General features: G+C 35.9%; 1 protein-coding gene across 3 annotated transcripts in view; it reads left to right on the top strand.

The window, feature by feature from the left end:
* The first annotated feature begins 598 nt into the window (after positions 1 to 598).
* LOC147523847 (polycomb group protein EMBRYONIC FLOWER 2-like) overlaps positions 599 to 23980 on the top strand; it is a 30844-nt gene continuing 7462 nt past the window's right edge. Inside the window, exons 1-18 of one of the 3 annotated variants that reach the window (XM_086600154.1) lie at positions 599 to 733; positions 2601 to 2769; positions 2906 to 2961; positions 7273 to 7387; positions 7744 to 7906; positions 8019 to 8087; positions 9302 to 9441; positions 12575 to 12637; positions 12762 to 12871; positions 15925 to 15989; positions 17088 to 17140; positions 17231 to 17284; positions 17364 to 17423; positions 17609 to 17655; positions 17763 to 17980; positions 18107 to 18401; positions 19236 to 19284; positions 22529 to 22612. In XM_086600154.1, coding sequence (XP_086456280.1) covers positions 2644 to 2769; positions 2906 to 2961; positions 7273 to 7387; positions 7744 to 7906; positions 8019 to 8087; positions 9302 to 9441; positions 12575 to 12637; positions 12762 to 12871; positions 15925 to 15989; positions 17088 to 17140; positions 17231 to 17284; positions 17364 to 17423; positions 17609 to 17655; positions 17763 to 17980; positions 18107 to 18401; positions 19236 to 19284; positions 22529 to 22612 — 1767 coding nt within the window. In that variant the 5' untranslated portion in view covers positions 599 to 733; positions 2601 to 2643. Of the gene's footprint in view, positions 734 to 1997; positions 2103 to 2600; positions 2770 to 2905; positions 2962 to 7272; positions 7388 to 7743; positions 7907 to 8018; positions 8088 to 9301; positions 9442 to 12574; positions 12638 to 12761; positions 12872 to 15924; positions 15990 to 17087; positions 17141 to 17230; positions 17285 to 17363; positions 17424 to 17608; positions 17656 to 17762; positions 17981 to 18106; positions 18402 to 19235; positions 19285 to 22528; positions 22613 to 23980 lie in introns of those variants that run through there. The other 2 variants (XM_086600146.1, XM_086600139.1) reach the window with 2 other exon arrangements.

Genomic DNA, 23980 nt, shown 5'->3' with positions numbered 1-23980 from the left:
AAATTTTACATATCAGCTTGTAGTAGTTCAATTCTTGATTTGGATGAGTCTCTTGACTTATCCCCAATAGAGTGATCTCCACTCAAGAGATTCATGTATACAAGTCAAGGCAGAAAGGGGGGGGAGGGAGTGAGAAACAGAGGGGCACTAGCAGAAGAGCAGCCCCTGGACAGCTTTCCTTTTCAGCTAGATCAACTTAATAAGAGAAGATAGATAGAACATTAACAAGAGAATTTTGATATAGGATAACAGATAAAGCTTTAAATTTGAATTTTGAAGTTAAGAGAAAAGAGGGGGAAGAGACATTGCTTTCAGCCGCAGGAGAGCTTTCCCGACCGATTTCAAAAGGTTCAATATAATCTTCGTTATGCAATTCTTCCTCTGCTTTGCTTTAATATAGAGAGAGAGAGAGGTGATATAAATATATCTAAGGACACCTGCGTTCACAGTCCATTTGTGAACAATCTTCTATTCTCATCTATCGACCCCACTTACCGAAATATCGAACCTTTTAACTTACCGAAATATCGACAATTTGAATAATGAAACAAAAAAAAGTCCGGGTCCACATCACAATGTACCCGGTTTCCACCAAAACCCTGAAATTGTTGTCACTTGTCAGGGATAAAATGACAGAAATGTCCTCATAACACTTCCAGCAACTATATAAACAGACACTTTTCTCAGACACTGCTTCGTTTCTCACGCAAAAGCTTCAGCCGAAAAAGATTTTGTGAGCACGATTTTTTCTTCTTCTATTCTTTTGTCGTCTTCTTTGATTTTTTATATTATAACATTGTTTGAGTTTTAAGCTGCTTTGATTCATAAAAAAAATGACAAGTTTTTTTGTTTAGAGTGTTTTTTTTTTTCATCACATTACTTGCTAGTTTGCTAGTGGCTTTGATTCGCTTGATTGTTGTTTATAACTATTGTTATAGTAATTATGAATTCATTTTAATTATTTTCATGTTTATATTGTAGACATGTTTTTTGGTTGATTGATTTGGTTGTTTGATATAAATGACAGTAAAGAGGAAAAGGAATAATTGAACAAACATTGGCGGAATTAATGAGGAGAATGGAGGAATGTTGTACTAGATTTATGACATAAAATGAAATGATTGAATTGTTATTATGTTTTTGTAAGATGTGGTCGTTGGCCGTTGGCGTTGTATATAAATAGGTTAAAAAAGGGAATAATAAGGGAAGAAAGAATCTACAATTGTAAAGATAATGTTCGTTTAATTTATTAGATTCAGTCAAATTGAATGGCGGATGAATTGCGGAGGAGTATTTGTATTTACGTAAATGATATCATAATTAGATGAATTGATTGAACTATAATCATGTTTCTCCTAAGATGTCGGTTGGCGCATATTGTCGGGAATATATAATTAGTTAGTGTTGTATATGCTAAAGTTAGAACGATAATGTAATGGGATATTCTTTATTTTGGGTAAAAACAGATAATGAATAATATTGGAGTGTAAAATCAGGAATTACAACAAATGTCATTTGCAACAGTGTTGGAGTTATGAATTTTCGTCTTCTTCAGATTGTGTGTATTCAGAATGCCACTCTTACCTTTGTCACCCGTGGAATTACATTATATCTGTTTTAATTAATTATTTTTTGTAATATCGTGTTTTTTTCAAGTAATCACTTTCACTTGTTTACATGGTTTAAAGAACATTCAATTGCTATTTAGCTCATTGAAGTCCATAAACCGATAAACGTAAAGATCTTCTTTATCAAAATAATACTGATGGTTTTAGAAATTTCAGATTTCTATGATCTGATATGGGGACTATCTCAATGGTCAAGAGGTCATCCCCTTTTAGAAAAAATAGACAAGCAACAGATTTTTATATATCTCAAACAAATAATACCATTATTAAAGTGCAAATAATACATTGTTTAAGCTTATTTAATGCTTACATTTTACTTGTATAAATCGATATCTATATATGGAAATCTGGTTAGTTTGACCTGCAAAGCGACACACGAATTGAAATACTTTTGTGGGAACTATATGAAGAAAGAGTTAAGGCATGTGTTTTGGTGGAGATGATCTCACTGCATGGAGTCCATCTTCAGAAAAAGTAATCTCAGTTTGATATTTGTGACCTAGCTAAAAGTTACTTATGGCGTTTACGATTTATCTCACTACCATTTTCATCTTACGTGGTGGGGAGTCCATAGCCATCAGAAAATCAGTTAGTAATATACATCTCTTTCGTTAGTTTGTTAGTCCTTCAATCAATCCTTATATGAAAACACGATTAGACCTCTTGTGGTTGGATTACTTTCTATTGCCTGGTTGCTCATCTGTTAATATGAACTAATCTGCATTTTTTGAAGAAATTTTAAGATGACATTAGTGGATTAATGTACTACGTAGTATCCACGCTTGGTCCTCGAATGGCCAGTTGCTGTCTACATACTTAGGAATCTGTTACTTCCTAAGCTAATCTTTTCAGTTTTCTTCAGGCTACATGTTTGAAAATTCATTTCTCTCTTTATACAAGCTTTCTAAGTTAAATTTTAGTAGTTGGAGTATAAATGGAAGTGTAGCAACTTATTCAATGTACATGGCACAGGAAATTTAATTGTAATTCCAGCCAATCTAGGACAGTAGATAGGATGTGCCGCCAAGATTCTCAAGCCCATTCTTCTTCAGAAAATGCCGTTGCGGCTGAGGAAAGTCTCTCAATCTACTGCAAGCCTGTCGAACTCTATAATATTCTTGAACGTCGTGCCATACAGAATGTAAGCTTCTGTTTTATTAGGCAAATGTATCACGTCGCGATACTTTTCCTTTTATTTATTTCTGTCTTAAAGTTGGGATCCTATATTCAAGGCACTCCATACTACGACTCTTACTATGATATATTTCTTTGTGTAGCCATCCTTTCTTCAAAGATGTCTGCGCTACAAAATTCAGGAAAAACGCAAAAGGAGGTAATAACCTTTCATTCCAAATTAGCCTTTAGCGACTCCAGTGTTATTATTATATTCAGATTTTATTCATCATTATTTTTATTTATCTCTTTTTCTTTTTCGTTTTCTCCTTCTGTTACTACTTTATACTCCGTTACACTGTACATTCACCTCCAACACACCCACCCCGCTCTTATATTCCCCCTTTTCTGTCGTTCTCTTTGTTAAGTTGAAATGATACTCTTAGCTAGCAGAAATGGGAAAGAAGCTTACTTGGAGGGCAGAACTGAGATAAAGGCGACTGTAGTGTAACTTTATAAATCAAAACCTAATTCTTTAAAAGCCCCCCTCATATCCGGATCAGCAGTACGAGTCTAATGCGAAACCATTGCTTTGACTTTTGTAATTCTATATTACGGTGAATTAGACTGTGCATTAATTTCTAACATTTCGGTCAGGCCATACACTGGGTATCATCACTGAGTTTTTTTTTTGGTGCAAAGAAGTAGAGATGGAGTGATGCAATTCTAAATGCAACACATCAGATCACCTATTACCACCTTTTGTAATTCAAACCAACTCGGAAAGCTACCCAAAATCAGTAGTGAAATAGTAATGCAGACATATATAACCCTCTGAGTTTTTACACATGCAGGACCATGCACAATGGGAATAGGTTCACCCGGACTTTTTCTTTCATTAGGTTCTCAACTGTTACCTTTTTTAGAATTCTCTATTTTGGAAAGTAGACCAGCGAGGAGACTTGCATCAATGCTTGTGAATTATTGTAGGTTAGTATGTGAAGTACGTAGGCAAATTTTGTGCCATATTTATGGTGGTCACAGTGTAATGTGGCTACTGGTCTGGCCTATCTATATGCATTACTGATCGGATACTATTAAAGTGAATTCATTACATGCCGTCTATATTAAAAGTTTCTATAATGATCCCTGTTGATAAGAAAGAAGGGATGACATGTTTTGTACAGTATACTTAGTCAGTGTATATACCTACGGGGTTGATGTTTTGTAAGACCGACAAAGCATATGGAATATATCTTTAACAAGGGCAGTCATAAGATTGCCAACTGGGTAGTATTGTTGGGCAAGAGATACCCCGTAGATACTGGTTGTGATAGATGAGCTCTTTTTATTTGTACCCTTAATGTCTTTAAAGGTATTTTTGTCTTAAAATCAGGTAAGAAATGGAGGGAAGCATTTCCATACTCCTGTGTGGAAGAGTGATGTGGTCTGAGATTATACTCTGAGTGCCAACTAAGTTGAATTCATCATTGTACTCCTGTACGGCGGAGTAAATGTCGTTTGAAATTATTGAGATGCTTACCGAGCCAAAAAAAAAAAAACAGAAGAAAAAAGAAAAAGAACAATTATGGAGATGCATGAACAGTTCTTTCACTTCTTTGCCATAGTTCTTGGGTATAAATTCATTCTACAAGACTTCTTTCATCTGTCTCCAAGAACGAATGGACCTCTCTTCAGTAAACCTACAATGAAGTTAATATTTTATTTAAAAAAAATAGAGATAACCTGTAGGCTTGGTAGCAACAAGCCACGCATACTTTTTTCCGAAGATATTTCAACTGTTTTTCAGCCAGTCAGCAGAGACATCTATATTCGTCTATATTCATCTCTTCTCTAGAAGTCGGACAAGCGATGTATAACTGTCAATCGTGAAGAGTTCTGCCACCCGGGAAAGGAGGATGATTAGAAGAGTCACTGTCTAAGGTCACTAAAATTTACTCGAGGGTCCCGAAACCAAGGTATCCAGGTGGGCCTGACACCGTGGTTCACGTTCTGGGCATTAGAGCATTTTCAGTGGAGGGTGTAAACTTACACCTCGTCACCTCCGTCTAGGTTCTACACTGGACCCACTAGAAGTTTGAATTCATTTGTGATCCGTTGCCAATAATGGTCTAAAGTTTCACATACACCAGCACTGCTGTTTTCTCCATTGTTTGGCCAACTTTTACAAAGTTTCACTTTATCAATAGTGAAATTCGGAAGTTGTTTTTTTATTTTATTCCCGCTAGTGAGTGTTGGAGAAATTGCATTTTGCGATTGAGGATCCATTGAATAGAAATGAGAAAGGGAGATTTCCTACTAGATCTTTATACTTTAGATTCCGTTCACTAATTCCTCATCGTGGTCTTAAGGTCCTTCACAATTTTCCTAGTCATATTATTTAGGGTTCGAAGGCTTCCATTAAAGGCTCCCTTCTTTGTTTGGTGTGCATCTCTAGGTAAAATCTTGACTATATACAATCTTAAGAAAAGACGTGTCAAGGAGGGCATTGTTAATTTTTGTATTTTGTGTTTGAGGGATGGGGAGTGCGAATCATATTCTTTTGCTTTATCCTTTTGATTGGTGAGTTTGGTGTTGCTTTTTTCTACAGTCGGGGGTTTCTTGGGTTTGTCCAGTTTTGGTGACGATGGTATTAGTGTCATAGGACTTGAGAGTTCATTTTCAAAAGGGACGACGGCTTTGGAACATGATGCCTTTTGCAATTTTGTGAGGTATTTGGTTGGAGAGGAATCAGAGGCACTTTGAAGGTGCAAGTGTGACAATGCTTATGGAGAAAGTTGTGCTAGCCATCAAAGCAAGACTATACTTCACCGATCGAAAAACAAATGGGTAAAGGAGATTTTCTAATAGTTTGGGAGTAAATTTGTAATTTGGGTGGTGAATAATGCACAAAAATTTGGTTTATATACCCAATATTAAAAAATATAGCTGTTTCTGATTGATTTCCCTAGCGACGTGCATAGTTGGTTTACAGTCGGACGTCGCTTGCAATGACGCTTGAGTTATATTGTGAGGCACGCCATTTGGAATGACATGCATGCATTACATAAACTTGGATGGTATTCCAAGTTTCGCCTGTGTTTCCGAGTCAGTATGTACACTGGGAGAGAATTTTTCCATTCAATTTACAAATTCAGAAGTATCATATACGATTTGTACACTTCTAGTACTTGCATTGGCAGGGTATTTTTGAAAATGCGGGTGCAAAAGTTTCAAACTATACGCTTTCCACCCCCATTTAGAGATGCTCTTAGTGTTCCCTCTTTGGATTAAGAGGCATCTTCCCCTGCCACACCTCACCAAATTGTTTTTCCCTGCAATTTTGCCTTTCTTTATGCAGAGCGTTTTGGTAATTGCAATCACCTTGATCCCGTCGAACTTAACAATTTTCTGGTACGGACTGTAATTGTTGATGGTGAAATTCACTTGGTAAAACTTGCCTATCCATCTTCTCATCCAATCAAAGACCTGGTTTGTAGTTTGGCTAACACTTTAGTCTGGAGGATTCACTTCTTCAAACTGAAATTCTTATGATTATCCGGTGCTTTCTGAATTAAAGATGGTTGAACCATTTTAAGTACAATTCGAGCCTTCACAAACCCTATATATTGCCCAAAACATTAATATCAGACGCAACATACCTTGTTTTCTTTGCAATATGATCTATGTAAGGTAGATTTTGCTTGAACAAAAACAAATTCCACCCTGTCCCTTTCTATCACCAACCATAGTAGCAATTGGTTGATACTTGTCAGTTGACTGATCATTCTGTTAACGCTCTTTTTTCCCAGTGGAATTGCAGTTGTGCAATTAAATTCTTTTCTTCTTTTGTAATTTATTTTTTTGTTTACTACCATGATACAGTTATGTAAATAACTCAATTGCTAATATAAGTTATATATGTGGGCTTTTCTGTGATTTCTATTTTTATGCTACTATGTAAGACTATTTGGAATTAATATACATTTTTTTTTATCGGTAAAATTCACTTTTTATTCATAGTGATAAGATAATAGTGCTACAATGTTCAAGGGTCCAAGTAGCAAGGAGCTACTTGTTGACACTCAACCTCCCCAAAACCCCAATTAGGCAATTACAAAACTCGCTCATCTCACTAGCCCATCCTAATTACACATGAAATCAACAAATTTTACAGCCATAAACAATGGAGTAGCATGTCCCCAATTAGATAGGAGTTCCTTGATTTCCCCTACCAACTTATGCATCGCCCTTTCCTTTTGTTCAAAATTCCTCATGTTCTTTTATTTCCATAGTGTCCATACAATGGCATTTGATAGATGATCCGCTAGCCATTTGATTTTGTTAGAGAGTGGGCCCATGATAATACTCTTGCCCAAGGCCTCCTTGATATTTGATGGGGGAACCCAAGTCATATTGAAGGATGCTATTTTTCAATTTTTATGTATTTTCATTCCATATTCTCTTGACTATTTGTTTTAGGCTTTCAAATTTAAAAGTGTTAACTAAATTGGCAGCTGTTTTTGTTTAGGATCAAAATGACAATATCACTCTCCTCGTCAATGATTAGAGGGGCGCAAGTCCAGAGAATGTTGCCGTTATATGTTCTGTTGGTCACACCGTGTCCCGAGGTTGGAGCTGGAAGGGTACGACACCAATGAGTATCTTGTCATTTACAAATTATATATGTTTGATAGGGTAGAGATAATGTGTGCCTTTTGCTTTGCAAAATGGAGAGAAGTAGGTAAAGAGGGGGAGTTCTATTAATACAAAGATCCCCTACCCAAATAAAGCAGATTCATCTAAAAGATAAAAATCCAATCAGTCATCCTGATATATTTGACCTTGAACTCGAAGCTTGTGTGATGTTTATCTCCTCTAGTGATTGTCTTATTCTCTTCCGATTTAGAAGATTGCAAGCAGTCCTCTTCCATACTGCTAATCAAGTTCTTCTATTTTATTGACCTTCTATTGCATCTCCTCCCATTTGGTGCTTCAACAGCGCTCTGCAGCTTACTGCTGCCGCACTGAGGAATGCATGCTATTCAGCTCTAGTGATTTTGAGAGGAAGGACTGTATCAAAGCAAATTTCGTTCTGCCTGAGATGAAGACATTGTATGATGAGTTCAAAAGCGGCAAACTTTCCGTCTTATTGATTAGCCGTGGTAGTTTTTGATCCCTTCACACCCAACTCTGTATTGTGAAGTTTAATGTTCTTCAATTTGTTCTATCTCATCTTTCATTGCAGCTTTTATTTATTTATTTTGTTTCTTGTAGGAGTGAAGAGAAATTCTTTTTTAGGAGGAAACCTGGTCAGTGGCCAGATGGATGCTTCATCTTCTCCAGGTATGATGCCCTTTAGGCTATTGTTATAAATTTGAGATAATAAAATAAATTGGGAGAAAACCCATAGCAAAACCCCTTTCTTTTAATGTCATTTAGAATATCTGTGGCAGTTAGTGTTCTATATGTTTAGGTCTTATATAAGGACAAGGCCTCTAAAAGGCTTCACTTTTAAAAATTATGAGGAGGTTGTTATTTTAGTTTTTGGTTCTTATGGACAAAAAAAGATTCTTCTTGTTCCTATTTCCTCTCAAACATGTTATTGTTCAACGGTTGTTGAAGACCTTGGATTTCAAATATCTTCACATGTAATGATCAGTTGACTTGAGTTTACGTTGTGAGTTTCTAGTATCTTCGTTCTCCGAGTAATTGCTTTATTGTTTTAATTATGCTTTGTCAACTTACAATAAGCAATTAGCCAATACTAATCGATCTTAATGTCAAGCTATGAAGACACTGACACTGACGCGGACACTAAAAAAGTAGGACACGGACTCGACAAGGACGCGGATATTAAATAATATTTTAAAATTTATTTTATATTGATGTAACATTAGATTTTAAGTCATATCGTAATAATATAACTATATAAGTGACGATTCATAAATATGGTTACAACAAAAGAATCACACAGACATCTCACATAACTACTTAAGTCATGTCTGAGTCCATGCCATGTCCAAACCGTGTCTGAACCGCATCCAAACTGTGTCCAGGCCGTGTCCAAACTACAGTAGCACCTGGGACACACACGTGCCACGTCCGACCTGTGGCCATGTCCACGTCAAACACGTGTCCGACACGGGCACAGTGAAATTTTGGACATGTCAAGGTACTTGAAACCCAGAAAGTAACCGTGAATGAATTGATCTTATTGCAAAAATACTTGAAAACCGTAACTAGATAATTCTTTAATAACTAATAACTGAGTTTTGCAACCATCTCTTGAACAAAATCTGGATATTTTGGGGGGATTTTTAGAACTGGTTTAGATTATTGAGCCTACTTCACGTTTGAATTAAAATTTTCCGGTTGCTTATATCTGCATTTTTTCCCTTCCACAAATTATTTTCTTGTTGAATGAATCCATATTACTAATCTAGTGCATCAAGTCCTTGTTGTTGGGCTTAGCTCCTCTAAAAGCCAAAAATAGACTTGGGAATTAGGATAGAACATGTAATGGAACTATTTAACCCTGATTTAATTTTACATCTCAGTGAAAGTTGGAGGATACTGCCTATGGGGTAAAATTCCAATGGAATCTCTTTTTTCCTCATGGGACAAGTATGTAAGCTTGAGCACCGGACATGGAGCCGAGTTGTTTTCTACTGTTGATATGCGCCCTAGCTTTTTGGAGGTATGCAAATAATGCAATTTTAGTGTTGCTTGGTTTTCTTATTCTAAGTTTTCGGCTATTATTCCACTGCTTTCAGTTTACATTCAAATTTTATATTCTTGGAAAGGGCTTAGATGTTAGTAAGACATAAATGCAGATTGATCATTTCGATTGTCTCGATACATGTATCTAAACATATTTAGAGTCCACAGTTCTGGCGCATGTGATCTGCGTGAAATAACATTTTGCGTATGCTTGTTTTTGTTACTTACATGGTTCGAGAAAGGGTTTGTGTCCAAGACTTCTAAGCTTTTCCTTAGCTCATGACCACGCATTATGTACATCATAGGTTTTCGTTTGATGGGAAAAAAACGTATTTTGTATCAAGAAACATGAAATGCTATTAAAAAAAAGTTATAGGAGTTTATAGTTTAACTTCCAAACTCCTGAAAATCAGACAATGGTTAAAGTGACATTTATAATTTCATACATCCTATTCAAGATTTGATCCCCTAAACTAGACATTAAAGTGTAATAATGGTCGTAATATAGCTTTATAATGCCATTTCATCGATAGTTTAAAGTAGGCAATACATTGGCATGAGGTAAGAAATTTGGTGAAAATATTACAAGAAGCCTGGTGATGGGGAAGCGCACATGCTGAGCGAGATGGAGAAAGATGACATGATCAAGTTGGCTGCTGTTGGAACGATTTGACAGATCCAAAGTGTTATGGGTTATGTGATCAGGTGGGATGTGATTGAGAGGAATGGAAAAAGGATAATGATTTTGGCTTCAGTTGCCTAGAGCAGAGGTTATTTGAGTCCAACAAAAGGAGATAAGACCTCAGATGAGTTTGAGGGAGCAGAGGGCCATAGGCGAAGAGGAGACCGTGGACCTGGAAGTTGGTCAATGGGAAGAGGTTCAAAGGATTCACAACTTAATTCCAAAATACAAGGGTAAGGATAAAGGTTGTAATGGAATTGAGTCCAATAAGAGGAGTGGAAAGAAGAGGGAAGCCCAAGCCCAAAGGTGGGAGGGAAGGGTAAGAAAAAGGAAATCCAAGGGTACAAAGGAAGCAGATTGCTTCTTGATGATTGAAAAATGGAGGAATTAGTGGCAGAAGCTAAGGGGTTGGTGAATATAGACACAGGAAAAGGAAAACCTTTGAGCATTTATCAGCAGAGGTCGAGACTAGTGAAGGAACAAAACAAATTAAAGAAGAAATTGCTATCAGTGGTGGGAGAAGGACCTGAGGATTTCGAGAGAGATGTGGCGATGCGGAATATCGGTGACAACGAAGCTAGATGGCTGGAGTAGGACCAAGAGGGTATCAATTTGCATGCAGGGAAAGAGGAGAGAGCAACAAAAGATGATAGAATGGAAGGAGGAGGAATGGAAAGCAATTGGTAGACGAAGGAGAGGACAACGAAAATTTGCTATAGTATGGGAGAAGATTGGCTGTTTAATTGGCTTCTGGTTGAGGCTATGAATATAAGGAGACTTGAGGAGGAGGAAAAGGAAATGGGATGTATGCAGAGAACAACAAGGATTTTTGAAAATTGCATAATCCTTGTTGTCTTCCTCTTCGAAATCTTCAATGAGATATATGCAGAGAACAACAAGGATATTTCAAGATCTCGACAATGAAGATGAAGTGGACGATGGAAATAACCATCCAATCTTGAGATGAGGAAGGGTTTGGGGTTTCCTTTCTTGGGCTGTTCCTTTTATATTTTGCATTTCTTTATTTGTTTGTTCCGTGTAGCGGATAGACCAAAGTTGGTACCTTCGACTAGCTAATTTGGATATTGATGCCTTCAGGCTTCACATATATATAAGTAATACTTTATATTTGGAATACAGTCGGTATACGAATTAAGTTTTGATGCTATGATATGCTTGATACCATGTGAGTTTAGCAATCTTTTCTTTTTTATGAACTTGAATTGTGGGCTCTGGCTATCTTGCGTGGTGGCCCCTTCAAAGAATATTCCAATATGATTATTAAACCATTAACTCATGGAGCAATCTGGACCCAAGCAGATTTTGTTGACTTCAAATGAGTAATTTAAACAACCACATTGAGAGCCAACCAGCATACCACCTTTGCTTGTTTGATTATCCACGTCCTAAGATACAAGACACTGTGGGAGCCGTGAGATTTTGAAGGTGGTGGCCACCACACTTCCCTTATATGATAGGTGAAAAGTACACTGAGGGATGAAGCCTACAAGATAAAAACAGCAAAAGTACAACCAACAGAGGAAATGTTTGAGTGGTCTAGTTTCAAAAAAGGCACAAAAACCCCAGTTTTTGTTATGTGTGTCATAATACCGTTTAGTCGTTCGTTTGAAGAGTATTTTCGTTAGTACTAAGTGTTTATCAGAAGTGAATGATGATAGGGCTAAGGGATATTTTGATTTGGTGTTCAAAATGATGCTTTGGCATGTGGTTAAGCTGCAAGATCTGAGGGTTTCTAGAAATGAGATAAAGACTTATTAGCATCATAAGCAAGGACAATGGTCATCCAATATTGTAAGATACTTGAACTGAGGTTGCAGTAAGGAGGGAGACAAGTCTAGTACGTTGCTTCATGGTTTCAATCTCAACACCTGTTTCGTATCCAGAGGAAAGACAAGGTTCCAGAGTTATATGGGAAGATACTTGAAAAAGAGGATGCATTGAGGAGGGAGACAAGTCTAGTACGTAGCATAGTTTTTATTTATGGATGATTTTTGGTGATTTTTTTGTAATTAAATATCTGACGTCGTTATTGATGCAAGGCATGCAACATATAGTTTCTGCACATGTTCTTAGTACATCCGTTTTTTTTCCTCCTTAAAACACTATTGAATATGATTTTTATGGCAGCTTAGTTGGTTTAGTTGCCTGCTTTTCCTTTATCGGCAAGCAATATTGTCCATGTCCACATTTTAATGCCTTAAGACCAAAACAAGTTAACAACACATACTTGTAAATGCTCTTTTAATTTTTATTATATATTATTACTGTTTGCTTTTGATTTTGATTTTTTTTTTGGCATTATGGAGATTTATGTTTCTTTTTGTTATTCACGGTTATTGTTTAGGCTCCATAGGTTATTGAGTTTCTGGATATTGAGGTTTTGGTTATTATGTTGCTTGTCCTGCAGTCAAAAAGTTTGGAAAAGGAACAATGCATAACAATCAAGACACCAGATAATCCTGTAGCCATGGTATCTTCAGGCCTTTGTTTTTTTTTTATTGTATGGTTGTCTTAGTTGGCTTTTGAAGTCTTTTGTTGTATGTGCAAATTTCTTTGAATATGACTGTTTTCCTGGTGCTGTGAGTTCACAATAGCAACTGCGAGTTAACATATTTGCACAAGAGGTTGGGGCAAAAGAGAGATCTCCTTATTGTCCCCTCACACAGAACAGTGTTCATAATTCTTCATCACCTCACATAATGAGGTAAACATTTATTTATTTTGTTTTTGTTTTGTTTTGTTTTGTTTTGTTTTTTTTTTGTTTTGTATTTTCTGTTTAACTTGAGAAATGTGATTAGCTTTGTACCCGTATGTACTTGAACTTCCGCTCTACTTCAAAACAAATTTAACATGAGAGGTGAAGTATCATGAATTCATGGTGATGAAGACATAATAGCCAAAATGGAAATTTAAATTAAAAAAGGTTATGTCACATGCCTTTAATGACATAGTCATATTTAAAGTGTCTATACTAACAGAGATTAGATGCTTCCCAACAATAATTTTGTTTTCCTATATTTTTGTAGATCTAAGTTCTCACTGTGACCCTCTGTATTAGGTGGTTTACAAACTTACACTACATGTGCAAAACCTAATATCTTGGAAGCCCTTGTCCTGAATTCCTATACTGAGTGAGGATAGTTTCATTTTGTTTGGAAGGCTCTGCCATTTTGTAGGCTAAGGTTTTCTTCACCATGAATTTATATAATTTTTGGCAATTTACTTCAAATTAAGAAATAGTTATTTGGAATTTCTAAATATTTGAAGTTTTTTCCATGAGAATGAATTTTGTGGACAGACACTTAAAAGCTGTCCACAGGACAACACAATCTTATTGGTCCACATCAACAAGTTACTCCGTCTCAGCCTTTTAGTAGGAAATATAAATCGAAAAATAAATAAAAATAAAAAAAATAAAAATAAAAATTTGGAATTTTTAGTATTACCCCCCTACTAGATGAGCCAATTAGGATTTCCCCCAACTAGATGGGGAAATTAGGGTTTCCCCCCTGAGTACACAAAAAAAAAGTCAACTTGGGTTGACCATGTGTTTTTTTGTGTGTACTAAGAGGGGAGACCCTAATTTCCCCATCTAGTTGGGGGAAATCCTAATTGGCTCATCTAGTATGGGGTAATACTAGTTAACCCTAAATATTTTATCAGAATTTTGAGAACTTAAGTGGTGCGATTGCATTAAGTTAAAACACTAGGTTACATTGACACTCCATATTGGACACGGATAAGAATTGTCGGACACGGTAAAATATCAAAATTCAAGATAAATTACATGCAATATGTGTCCGACACGGACACGTGGATATGTATCCGACACGGATTTTTTTCAAAATATGGCGTGTCCATGTGACCTAGTTAAAAAGCCATTTGAGTTTGATAGGAGAGGGCGGGAAGGGTGAGATGTGGCCATGCCACTAAAAAGCTGTGGTAGTTTTGGTCGTTCACTTTCTCCGGCGTAAATTTCAGCAATGAAATTTCTGACTCTCAAGCATATCTGATGTGTATTTTTTATAGGGGTTCTACTTCTTATGATTTTGGCTTATGGGGTTCTTAAGTTCTTCATTTTGATTTGTCAAATAGTTGTAAAAATGTCATTATTGGGTTTGAGTGATTAAATAATGAAATTATCTGCATAATTCAAATTTTGTTCCGCTTGGGGTTTATAATTTTCATTAAATTCCTGATTGTTAGTGTGAATATAGTGTTTGGTTTTCTTTAATTTCTCTTCCTACTTTGTTTGAAAATTAAACTCTAGTCCTATTTTTGTTACTTGACTGCGAGTCTACACAATTGACCTTGGTCAATCTGTTTGGTTTCTTAATATGATCACAATACCCCTCTAAAAGGTTGGACCAAAGTCTAATATCACCATTATTAGCTGGATCAAAGTCTAAAATTTCCAAATGGCTATGACTAAACATAGGATGAAATTCAAACCAACACGTCTTCGTTTTTGTCGTCACTCTCATTCATCTTCCTATTCTAGGTCCATACCACTATCTTCTTCCTCCATCCAACTATGCTCCATTCAATAACCTAATTCTCATGAAGTTTAACCTCAAAATTTCATTTACGAAATACAATTACAAAATCAACTGATTCTATATATACAAATATACAATCTTTACAAATCCAAAAATACATATCCACTGAAATCAAAGTAGGGAGTGAGATTTTGAGTGTTGCAAAACCCTGTCTATTCAAACTATTATTCAAGAATCTCATGATCTAATGAAATCCATTCTATCAATCTCTCAACCCCATTTCAACTCCTTGGTTTCCATTCTTATGTTGGTAGTGCACCCATGGTTATTATTGGTATTCAAGGACTTACATACTATTAGCTGAACCTTTTGAAAGAATGGAAACAAAGTAGAATCTCAGTTTTTCCCAACCGAGATTGAATTACAATTTGACTAGGTTTGTTGGTTTCAAGAAGCAAAGGGTTTTGATTTATTGATTTTGAGAAGTAATGAGGTTGAATTACATGAGATTTTGGTAAATGGGTATGATTTTCTAAATGGATTTGGGTGGACCATATTTGAATTTGTAGGTTATTAGTAAATGCATTTTTTAAAAGGAAATACAAGAATCTCATAATTGAAAACGAAATCCATTCTACCAAAATCTCATGAAATACATTTATATATTTCAACATCAAGATTTGGTTATGGTAAAAAGAACTAGGACCAAATTTCCTCATTTTTTTTTTCTTATTTGTGATATCTTCATTATGTTGAGTTGTTTAGTCCCACATGGGATATGTTAAGCCATGCATAAAATTATATAATTCCACTTATAACCAATTGATTTTAAGTTGGATGTCCATCTTTAATAAACACCCCGTTTAGGGTGACAAAAATCTAACCAATTGCATCAACATGTTTTCATTTATCCTACAAGGATTATTTTGAATATATGAAGTGTCAATATTACATGGCTACCATTCTGGAGCAATTTTCTTTGGCTCTTTTCTTTGTTTTAATTATCTTAAAGATAAATGAATCATTGAGTCTATGTTTCTAATTCATTTTTCCCCATCTTACCAACATGTAAATTTCTCTGTAGTTGTGTAAATTAATCTCGTTATGATAAAAGAAGAAAGACATATTTGCCTGACGCATTTTATGGTTGTGAACTTGTGATGTACTTTAAGCTTGTCTATATCTCTTATTACTTGTAGCAAAATAACCTTGTTAGTGAGTATGCACATTTTTAATAGTTACTACTTGTACTAACCAGGATGAGAAATGGCAATGTTGTTTTCAACTATAAGTACTATAACAACACACTACAAAAGACTGAAGGTACACCCATTCTTCATTTTTCGCTTCCATTGAAGTTTTTCACTTAAGAACATTTTTAGCTTTGATATGTATAATTCATTTGCTTCATTCTTTGATGGTCTTGTTTTGGCACTTGATTTGGCTCCGTTCAGTGTTTTATATTTTCTCTATTAACAAAGATCAAAGTTACTTTGACACGGACACGAAGTGTCTAACACGGGCACATACAGTATGTGTCCGACACGGACTCGTGGACACATATGCGACACAGATTATTTTTGAAATATGGTGTCCATGTAATGTAGAAGAAGATGTATATTATGAGATTGGATAATGGGTCAAGATAAACCACCATCCTATCTAAGGCTGCCCAAATCCAATCAGATGGGATAGAAGAGCTCTATTGCAGCTCAATGACATAGATGAATACACTTATGTGAGAAAATACACCTGAGGCATGGACACAACAATCACAATGTTAAGTAAGATTCACGGTTTTACAAAAATGAGTCCATTAGTTGTTATTTTTTATTTGGGAAGGACGGAGAAAAATAGTTTCTTACTTGGTGGAGATGGTTAGGGAGCTTTAAAAGTTGGGTTGAGGATATTGAGTGGGAGTTACATTGAGTTGGACAAAGATTGGTTTAAACTATTTAAGGGGAAAAGGTGTCTGCTCCATTTTTAGTTAAGAAATACTGATATTCTATCATATTACTTATTATTATTGATAAATATCCTCTCTGATGTAGGAGTTTTACTACAATGAGATATGTTTCTTAGTGTAAACTTGTAATGTTGCTGAATGCGATACTCAGTACTATTTATTGTCTATTATGGGGACTTACCATTGCATTATGTGTTCCTCCTTCCATCCTCTAGAGTGACCCTTTCCTCCACCGGAGCCTTCTGGTATACATGAGGTTTCCTTGGAGGTTTTAAATGCAAATGCAATTATAATGACTGCATTTCTTTCTTTTTTCTCCCCTTTCCTTTTGCTTGTTGCATGAGTTCTGGATTCTTTTATAATTTGTTATTACTGTTTTATGTGTCCTTTGGTATTTTGGTTGTTTAGGAGCAGATAGAATAGGCTACTGAATCAATATAATCTTTTATGTGCAGTCACTGAAGACTTCTCTTGTCCTTTTTGCTTGGCAAAGTGTGCAAGCTTTAAGGTTATATTACCCCACTATACGTCTTTAATAAAACTTGCAGTAATGCAACTGATATATACAGCTGTGTGTTGACTGTGTGGTAATGTGTAGGGCCTTAGGTACCATTTGTGCGCATCACATGATCTATTCAACTTTGATTTTTGGGTGGGTAAATCTCCAGTGGTTTATTGATCGTTAAGGTAATGTAAACTATAGAATTATGTTTGGAATGATCATCTTGTAGGTGACAGAGGAGTACCAGGCAGTAAATGTCTCTGTGAGAGATGAGGTTTCCAGATCTGAGGTCAGAACTCTTATTCCACTCTTTGGACATAGAGATATTACCTTTTGCAGATCTACCATCCTTAATGATAATCTGAGTTGGACAACCCATATTACCAGTATCCCTGAAACCTATGCTACCTGTAGATTTCTAGTATTTCGTTTTACGTTTTGTATTTACTATTCCACTTTTTTCTATTTATTCAGATTGTAACAAATGGAGTTGATCCGAAGCTAGAAACATTCTTTTTATGGTAATTCTAGATCCTGGTGGCATTTGCAAGAATAATAACTTTAATATCAGTGTTTGCATTGATGAGGAAATGTCAGAAACTTGACAGACACTTAATATTGTTTGTAGTTTAAAGCCACTAAGCCGTACACTGTCAAGGATTCCGTCTCGAGCCAACTATGTGCATACTTGTATCCAGAAATCAGGCTCACCTGATACTGTAAGGAATGCATTGCTTCAAGGTATTCTAGGAAAGCAGGCTGGTGCAAGTTCGTTTGTGATGCCTACAACATCCCCAATAGATGCCGAGCCGTCAAATCAGCTCAGTCTTCACATACATGAAAATGGTTGGTCCTGAGTAGTCTCTGGGATTTTCATTCTTTAATCTCCCTTCCTCCTCACAAGTCACAAGTGTGCAGAATTTCTTGTATGTCCCTTTTAGAGTAAACTGAATGTTTAATCACTTGGTTCAGATGCTCATTCCAGTAAATTAAGGGATAAGACTCCAAAGGCTTTTCTGAACGAGAATGATACGTGGAATAGTAGCCACACTGTAGAAAGCAATGGTGCTGTAGATGCTTCTGTTGTGGAGTGTCTGGAATGTGTTGCATCCAGTCCCAACGTGATGGGTATCTCAGCTGCTACAGCTCAGTCTTCTGTTGACCCTGAATGTTTACCACTATCATCTGGAAGCAATCTAGGTCCCTCTGCTATCCTACAGTTTGCAAAAGCTAGAAAATTATCTGCTGAGCGATCTGACCCTAGAAAGTATGTTTGCGAATCTGAATTTTATTTGTTTGAATATTTCCACATGCATTCAAGTTGCACTTTTTTATTTTTTTTTTTTATTGGCAAGCCTGTTTTAAATGAGATCAGTAACTCTTTGATGCTGGCGGGGTTCGAGCCCCAGACCTCTGGTATCATCACCCAAAGGTTTTACCGACTTTGCTAGTCGGCACCTGCCACTTTTTTATCTTGAATACTCTATGCTTCTATTCTGACAGTACTGTACTTGTTTCATTATTTGTCTGACTTTGGATTTGAATTTTAGAGCATATTATGTAGGTTCTTCAATTGTACGACATCTCTAGAGTTTAGCTCTTGCAATCTATAATACCTTTAAATACTTTTACTAAAAAATATGAGTTTCTCGCTTTTGTAATGTGTTACTCGACATGCATTTCAAAGGCCTTATTATTTCGTTATGTAATGGTCTTGTGATGCCAGATATATGTGATCCTTAAGTTTTGTTTTATTTTTAATATATGTTTTGTGCACGTTGTTTAATATTTCTATCAGAGCTGTTCTGGTTGAACTTTTAAATTTTAAATTAGAAGGAAGGTCCTTCATTATGAGCCTTATACCTGGAAATCTGAAATTTTAAAATATGGATGTTTGAACTAGTGAGCCACTTTCATTGTCCATTAAACCTGAAAAGTTGTCTTCGGAGATGTATATGGATTTTATTTATATGAATGATAATACTATGTGAGAGCATCATCATTTTGTTTCTATTTACAATGATTGTGGTGGTCTTCTTAGGCAGCTGTATGTCTGTGCTATATCTGCTTCCTGTAAAGCTGACCCAATTTTCTTTTTCAGCCACATACTTCTGCAGAAGAGGCAGTTCTTTCACTCTCATAGGGCTCAGGTGATTGCTGATTCTTTGCTTTTTCGGAACGCTGTTCCTTACTTTTTTTAGCAGCTTAGTTTTTGTATATTGTGTGATATATATTGTGCATGTTGTAGCTATTGTCATTTGTACCTTCTGATGTAAAGTTATAAGTTCCTGGCTTGCTCCACTCATTGCCAATTGGTTTTGAGTTGGATGCTCCAAAGTTTAAGAGTTGATGAAACGGTCATCAGGGTGGGCTGGAAGTAGGCTAAATGTTTCTTGGGTTCAAGTATTAATGCACTTATCTTGTTGGCTTTTGTGACCAATACTGAGGAATTGTAAAGAAAAATTTGATATGAGAGAAAAACGGTGAGTAGAAATCTTTAATATCTAGCTACTATAAAGAGAGAAGGCCAGTCTACAGTACAGATTTCCTATTTTGCCCCTAAGGCTGTCTAATTATTACATTGTTATTTTAGGAACATTTTGTAATAGCTTAAATAAGTGGAGGGTAAAAACGTCCCACCAATAGAACTTTTCGACTCTACGGACATTTTGTTTTCCCGTTTTACCCCCACCCAACTATTGATATTACAATACAAAAATACTATAAATTGAGTAAATAGAATTTTATATAAGGGTATGTATCTCATTCACATATACTTTTATTTTTACACGTGTGCCCCAAAATTTATCATCATTAGGCCACTTTGTTAACTATCTCATTTCTCTTTTTATCTCATTTCTTTTTCTCTTTACTTTTTCTCCTCAATATCTCATCTCTTTTTTTTTTTCTCTCTCTCTCTCTCTTTATATCTCATCTCATCTTTTTTTCTATCTCATTAATAATCTATTATCTCATCTATTTATTTATTTCTTCTCAATTTCTCTTTCACTCTCACATCCGAAAATTCGATGGTTCCAAACTGAAATTCTAGACAAAATTTTGATATATAGTCCAAAATTCGAAATTTACATTATTTTACTCTACATATTTAACATATTTACATTTATATCCAATACAAATAAATTTACAGTGGGACCCCTTTATACAAAAAAAATCTTTGTGCCTATGAACAGCTCACGGTCCAATTCACGCTCATCGAGCGTGCCCAGATGGCTAGTATTGATAATAGCAAAGTTATTTCTTACATAAGGGCTAACTCTCCTAATGTAAGGAGAGTAGACATACTACTAGTGCTACCTACTCGATGTGGGGTTAAAACCCATATTCTAATATGCTACTTCTCCAACACCTCCCCCTCAAGCCGAAATATACAAATAATGTATATTTCAAGCTTGAAACTACAATGGTAAACCAATAATATATATAGACCATCTCCCCTTACACTTAATCATAAATACAAAGATAATATTAACTCCAAGCTCCAGCACCCACAACAACATCAATAAACACAAACAAATGCTCCAGACTCGTAGGTCTCGGTAGCTCCAACTTGCTCCAGGCACATCTGCCATGGTAGCTCTAACACAAATGCTCCTCATATTGAGTAGCTCAAGAACCGGGTGCAACGAACAATGGAAGAGCTTGACCAACAAGATTAGAGGTTGAGGCGGATCCAAGAACAATAGTAAACGCCAATCAAAGCATAAGGGGGATCTATCCAAGATAATCATTAACAGTTTGGGGAGATGCAACCAAACAACTAGAGACAACGTCTCCGATAGCTCATAACAACTCACATCCATGAGTGCCTTAAACTAAAATAAAAAACTTCCAATATCACTTGATTAATAATGCAGTAGCAAATACTTCCAACTAAAATTAACTCCCTATAATCATCTTGTCACAAAATGATAATGACAACATAAAAAACAACGAATTACCTCAAAAAGAGGTAGTAAAAGTTTGTGAAACACCAGAGTACTCGGCACCTGTGCGGGATAAAAGGGAATCAAACCCTCAAAAGTTGAACCATCATTGACAACAACATACGATAAGCTCCTCAACAAGAGGACTAAATAAAAAACCGGTGAAACACCAGAGAACTCGGCACCACGACATAAAAGGGAGTCAAACCCTTACAAACGAAACGAAAGTGCTTATCAACCAACCAATAATCATTAGGGATTCTTACCAAATTGTAAGAAAAGGGGAAGATTGCATAACAAACATTGAACCATCCAAAGAAGAATCAAAGTTAACCCGAAAAAGTTTAATGTTTCCTTCAAACTCTTCTATACCAAACTTGGACATATTAGCCATACCAATATTCACAAACCATCAATCATCAAACAAATCAAATCCGAACGCTCTAGGAAGTTTCAATAAAAAAAAAACCTTCAATAAAATATGCATAACAATCAACTTCAAACAACTGCCTAGAAAAGACTACTTCGAATTAGATTTCGAGATATAGCTTATTGGAAAGCTTGTCGAATCTAGTTTCTAATGCAAAAAACAGAACAAATTTTCAACTACTGAGTAAAAGGATATGGCAGTTTTCCTAGAATGTCGGATTTAGACGGGAAAAAGCTTCAACTACAAAAAATAAGACTTGCAAAACGAAAATACCTTTTCTGAAACACACTTTCATTGTTATAATCCACTAAAGAAAGAAGAACTCAATTTAGATGAGGAGAAAAAATAATTCTTCGTGGGAATCCGGTCACCTGCTGGTCACTGGTTACCAGAAAACGTTAAGCCCTAGGTTTGAAACTGAAAGCTCCGATGCCAAGTAGAAATCTTTAATATAGTGATAATAGTAAAAGTTTTGTTGGAGAAGTAGCATATTAGAATATGGGTTTTAGTCCCACATCGAGTGGGTAGCACTAGTATTATGTCTACTCTCCTTATATTAGGAGAGTTAGCCCCTATCTGATCAATGTATTAAAGATTTCTACTAATATGCTACTTCTCCAATATGGTGATTATACGTATTTAATTCTTTTCTGATGTGGGTTGAGGAAGGAAGTCATGAAGGAACAGTGGCCTGAATAGAGGAAAGGGATTATGTGTTTTGCTGTATTGTCCTTTCCTTTCTAGCTTGAATTTTGTGTTTACTGAAGACAACGTGCTCTGAATGACACTAAAGCGTCTAGTCTGGTGTTTGAATCAAGTGTGAAACTCTATTTGAAGATTGTTTGTGGTCTTGTGATAGCTTTCCTTTCAGAGATGCTTGAGCTCTTGCAGAGCTCTTATTTTTCATCTTGTTCTTGATAGAAGATGTTTCTCTGATTAATTTTTTTCGTTAACTTAGATACAATGATCTGATATAACTTCATCTTTTTAAGTTTTAACTTTTTTTGGTGCTTAAAGCCGATGGAATTGGAACAAGTAATGTCAGATCGTGACAGTGAAGATGAAGTTGATGATGATATTGTGGATTTTGAAGACCGAAGGGTATGTTTGGTGATTCCATGCTATTTCTTCTTTTTATTTATTTATTTATAATAATTTCGCTAGAGCAGGTTAGTTTCCTGTGGCCTGATGTGATATAATTGGCATTCTTTTACCTGAAAATGATGACATAGTTGGAGAGGAATCCGTTTGTTTTTCTTCCTTACTTTGATGAATCTATGTGACATACACCAATGGGTATGGGGTTATTATCTTGGGTATTAAGTAATAACTATGAATTATGTGTCTGGAGGTTTAGTGACCAGACACCCACTGAGGGGTCTTGCTGTACTAGTCGAAATCAATAGAGAAAGTAAATTGGGTTTCCTGAATGTCTGAGTTAGCCACAAGCTCTTTGGCCCAACTCCTTCGAGAGGGCTAGAACAGCAGTACAATAAATGCATTTCTGATAGGTGCCCCTGTTCTTTAAGAAGTCATGTCAAGTGTAGCTAGTCATTTCCAAGAACTGTTTGGCATGACTTTCATGGTTCTTTACATGGGTTCAATCCAGACGGGATAATCATCTTTGCTTAAAATTGGATGGGAGATCATCCTTACAATGTGCTATTGGCACTAAGAGCCACTCCACTCAAAAAGTGGGCATACACCATGAACTAATAGCTGTTTTTTTCTGTAGAGATCCCGACACACTTCACGGAATGAAGAATGTCTAACATTGCAAAAAGTTGCATTCATGTTATTAGGATTTGTTTTAACGATCTAGAATGTTTGTTCTCTTTTGCTTTGGCTATTGGCTAGACATATTCATGATGAAGATCACCTCCACAAAAAGTCGGCACGTAATTCCTGTTGTAGCCTGTAGGTACACTTTCTATATGGGAAGTGTACTTCACCATATATCTCTCCTTAATAAAGCACATAAGATTATTTTCCATTGCCATTTTTCTAATTCCAGATATACCCCTTAAGAACACACATCTTAAAAAATAAAACCCCATCATATCTGTAGATAAAGCTTAACCAGGAGTGTCATTTCTGAAAAATAAAATTTAATTGCTGAGGTCAAAACTGCAATTTTGTTTTTAAGTTTCCACAGTTGCCCTTATTAAATCATTAAAGTGTATTTGGTGTATGGGGAGGATTGTTAGTTACATTTCTTTATCCAAAGCAAAGTCAGTTCTTTCCTTTTTGGTCAACTGGGTGTGCAAATCCTTTCTTTAATCTATATCATGGCCTACTATGAGTAAGTGTTTTGGACTTTTGGGACCATAAATTATGTTTTTTGTTTTGGACTCCATGTGACATAGTTTTTAATTTGAGTTACATTGACACGATTATTCGTGTTGGTGTTCAACACAAATACAGAGTACCCGACACAGCGACCTATATGGAGTAGGACACGTGGAGTCG

This window comes from Coptis chinensis, chromosome 1 (genome assembly GCF_015680905.1).
Source record: "Coptis chinensis isolate HL-2020 chromosome 1, ASM1568090v1, whole genome shotgun sequence".
In the NCBI taxonomy this organism is placed as follows: domain Eukaryota; kingdom Viridiplantae; phylum Streptophyta; class Magnoliopsida; order Ranunculales; family Ranunculaceae; genus Coptis; species Coptis chinensis.
This window is presented reverse-complemented; position numbering and strand designations above follow the sequence as displayed.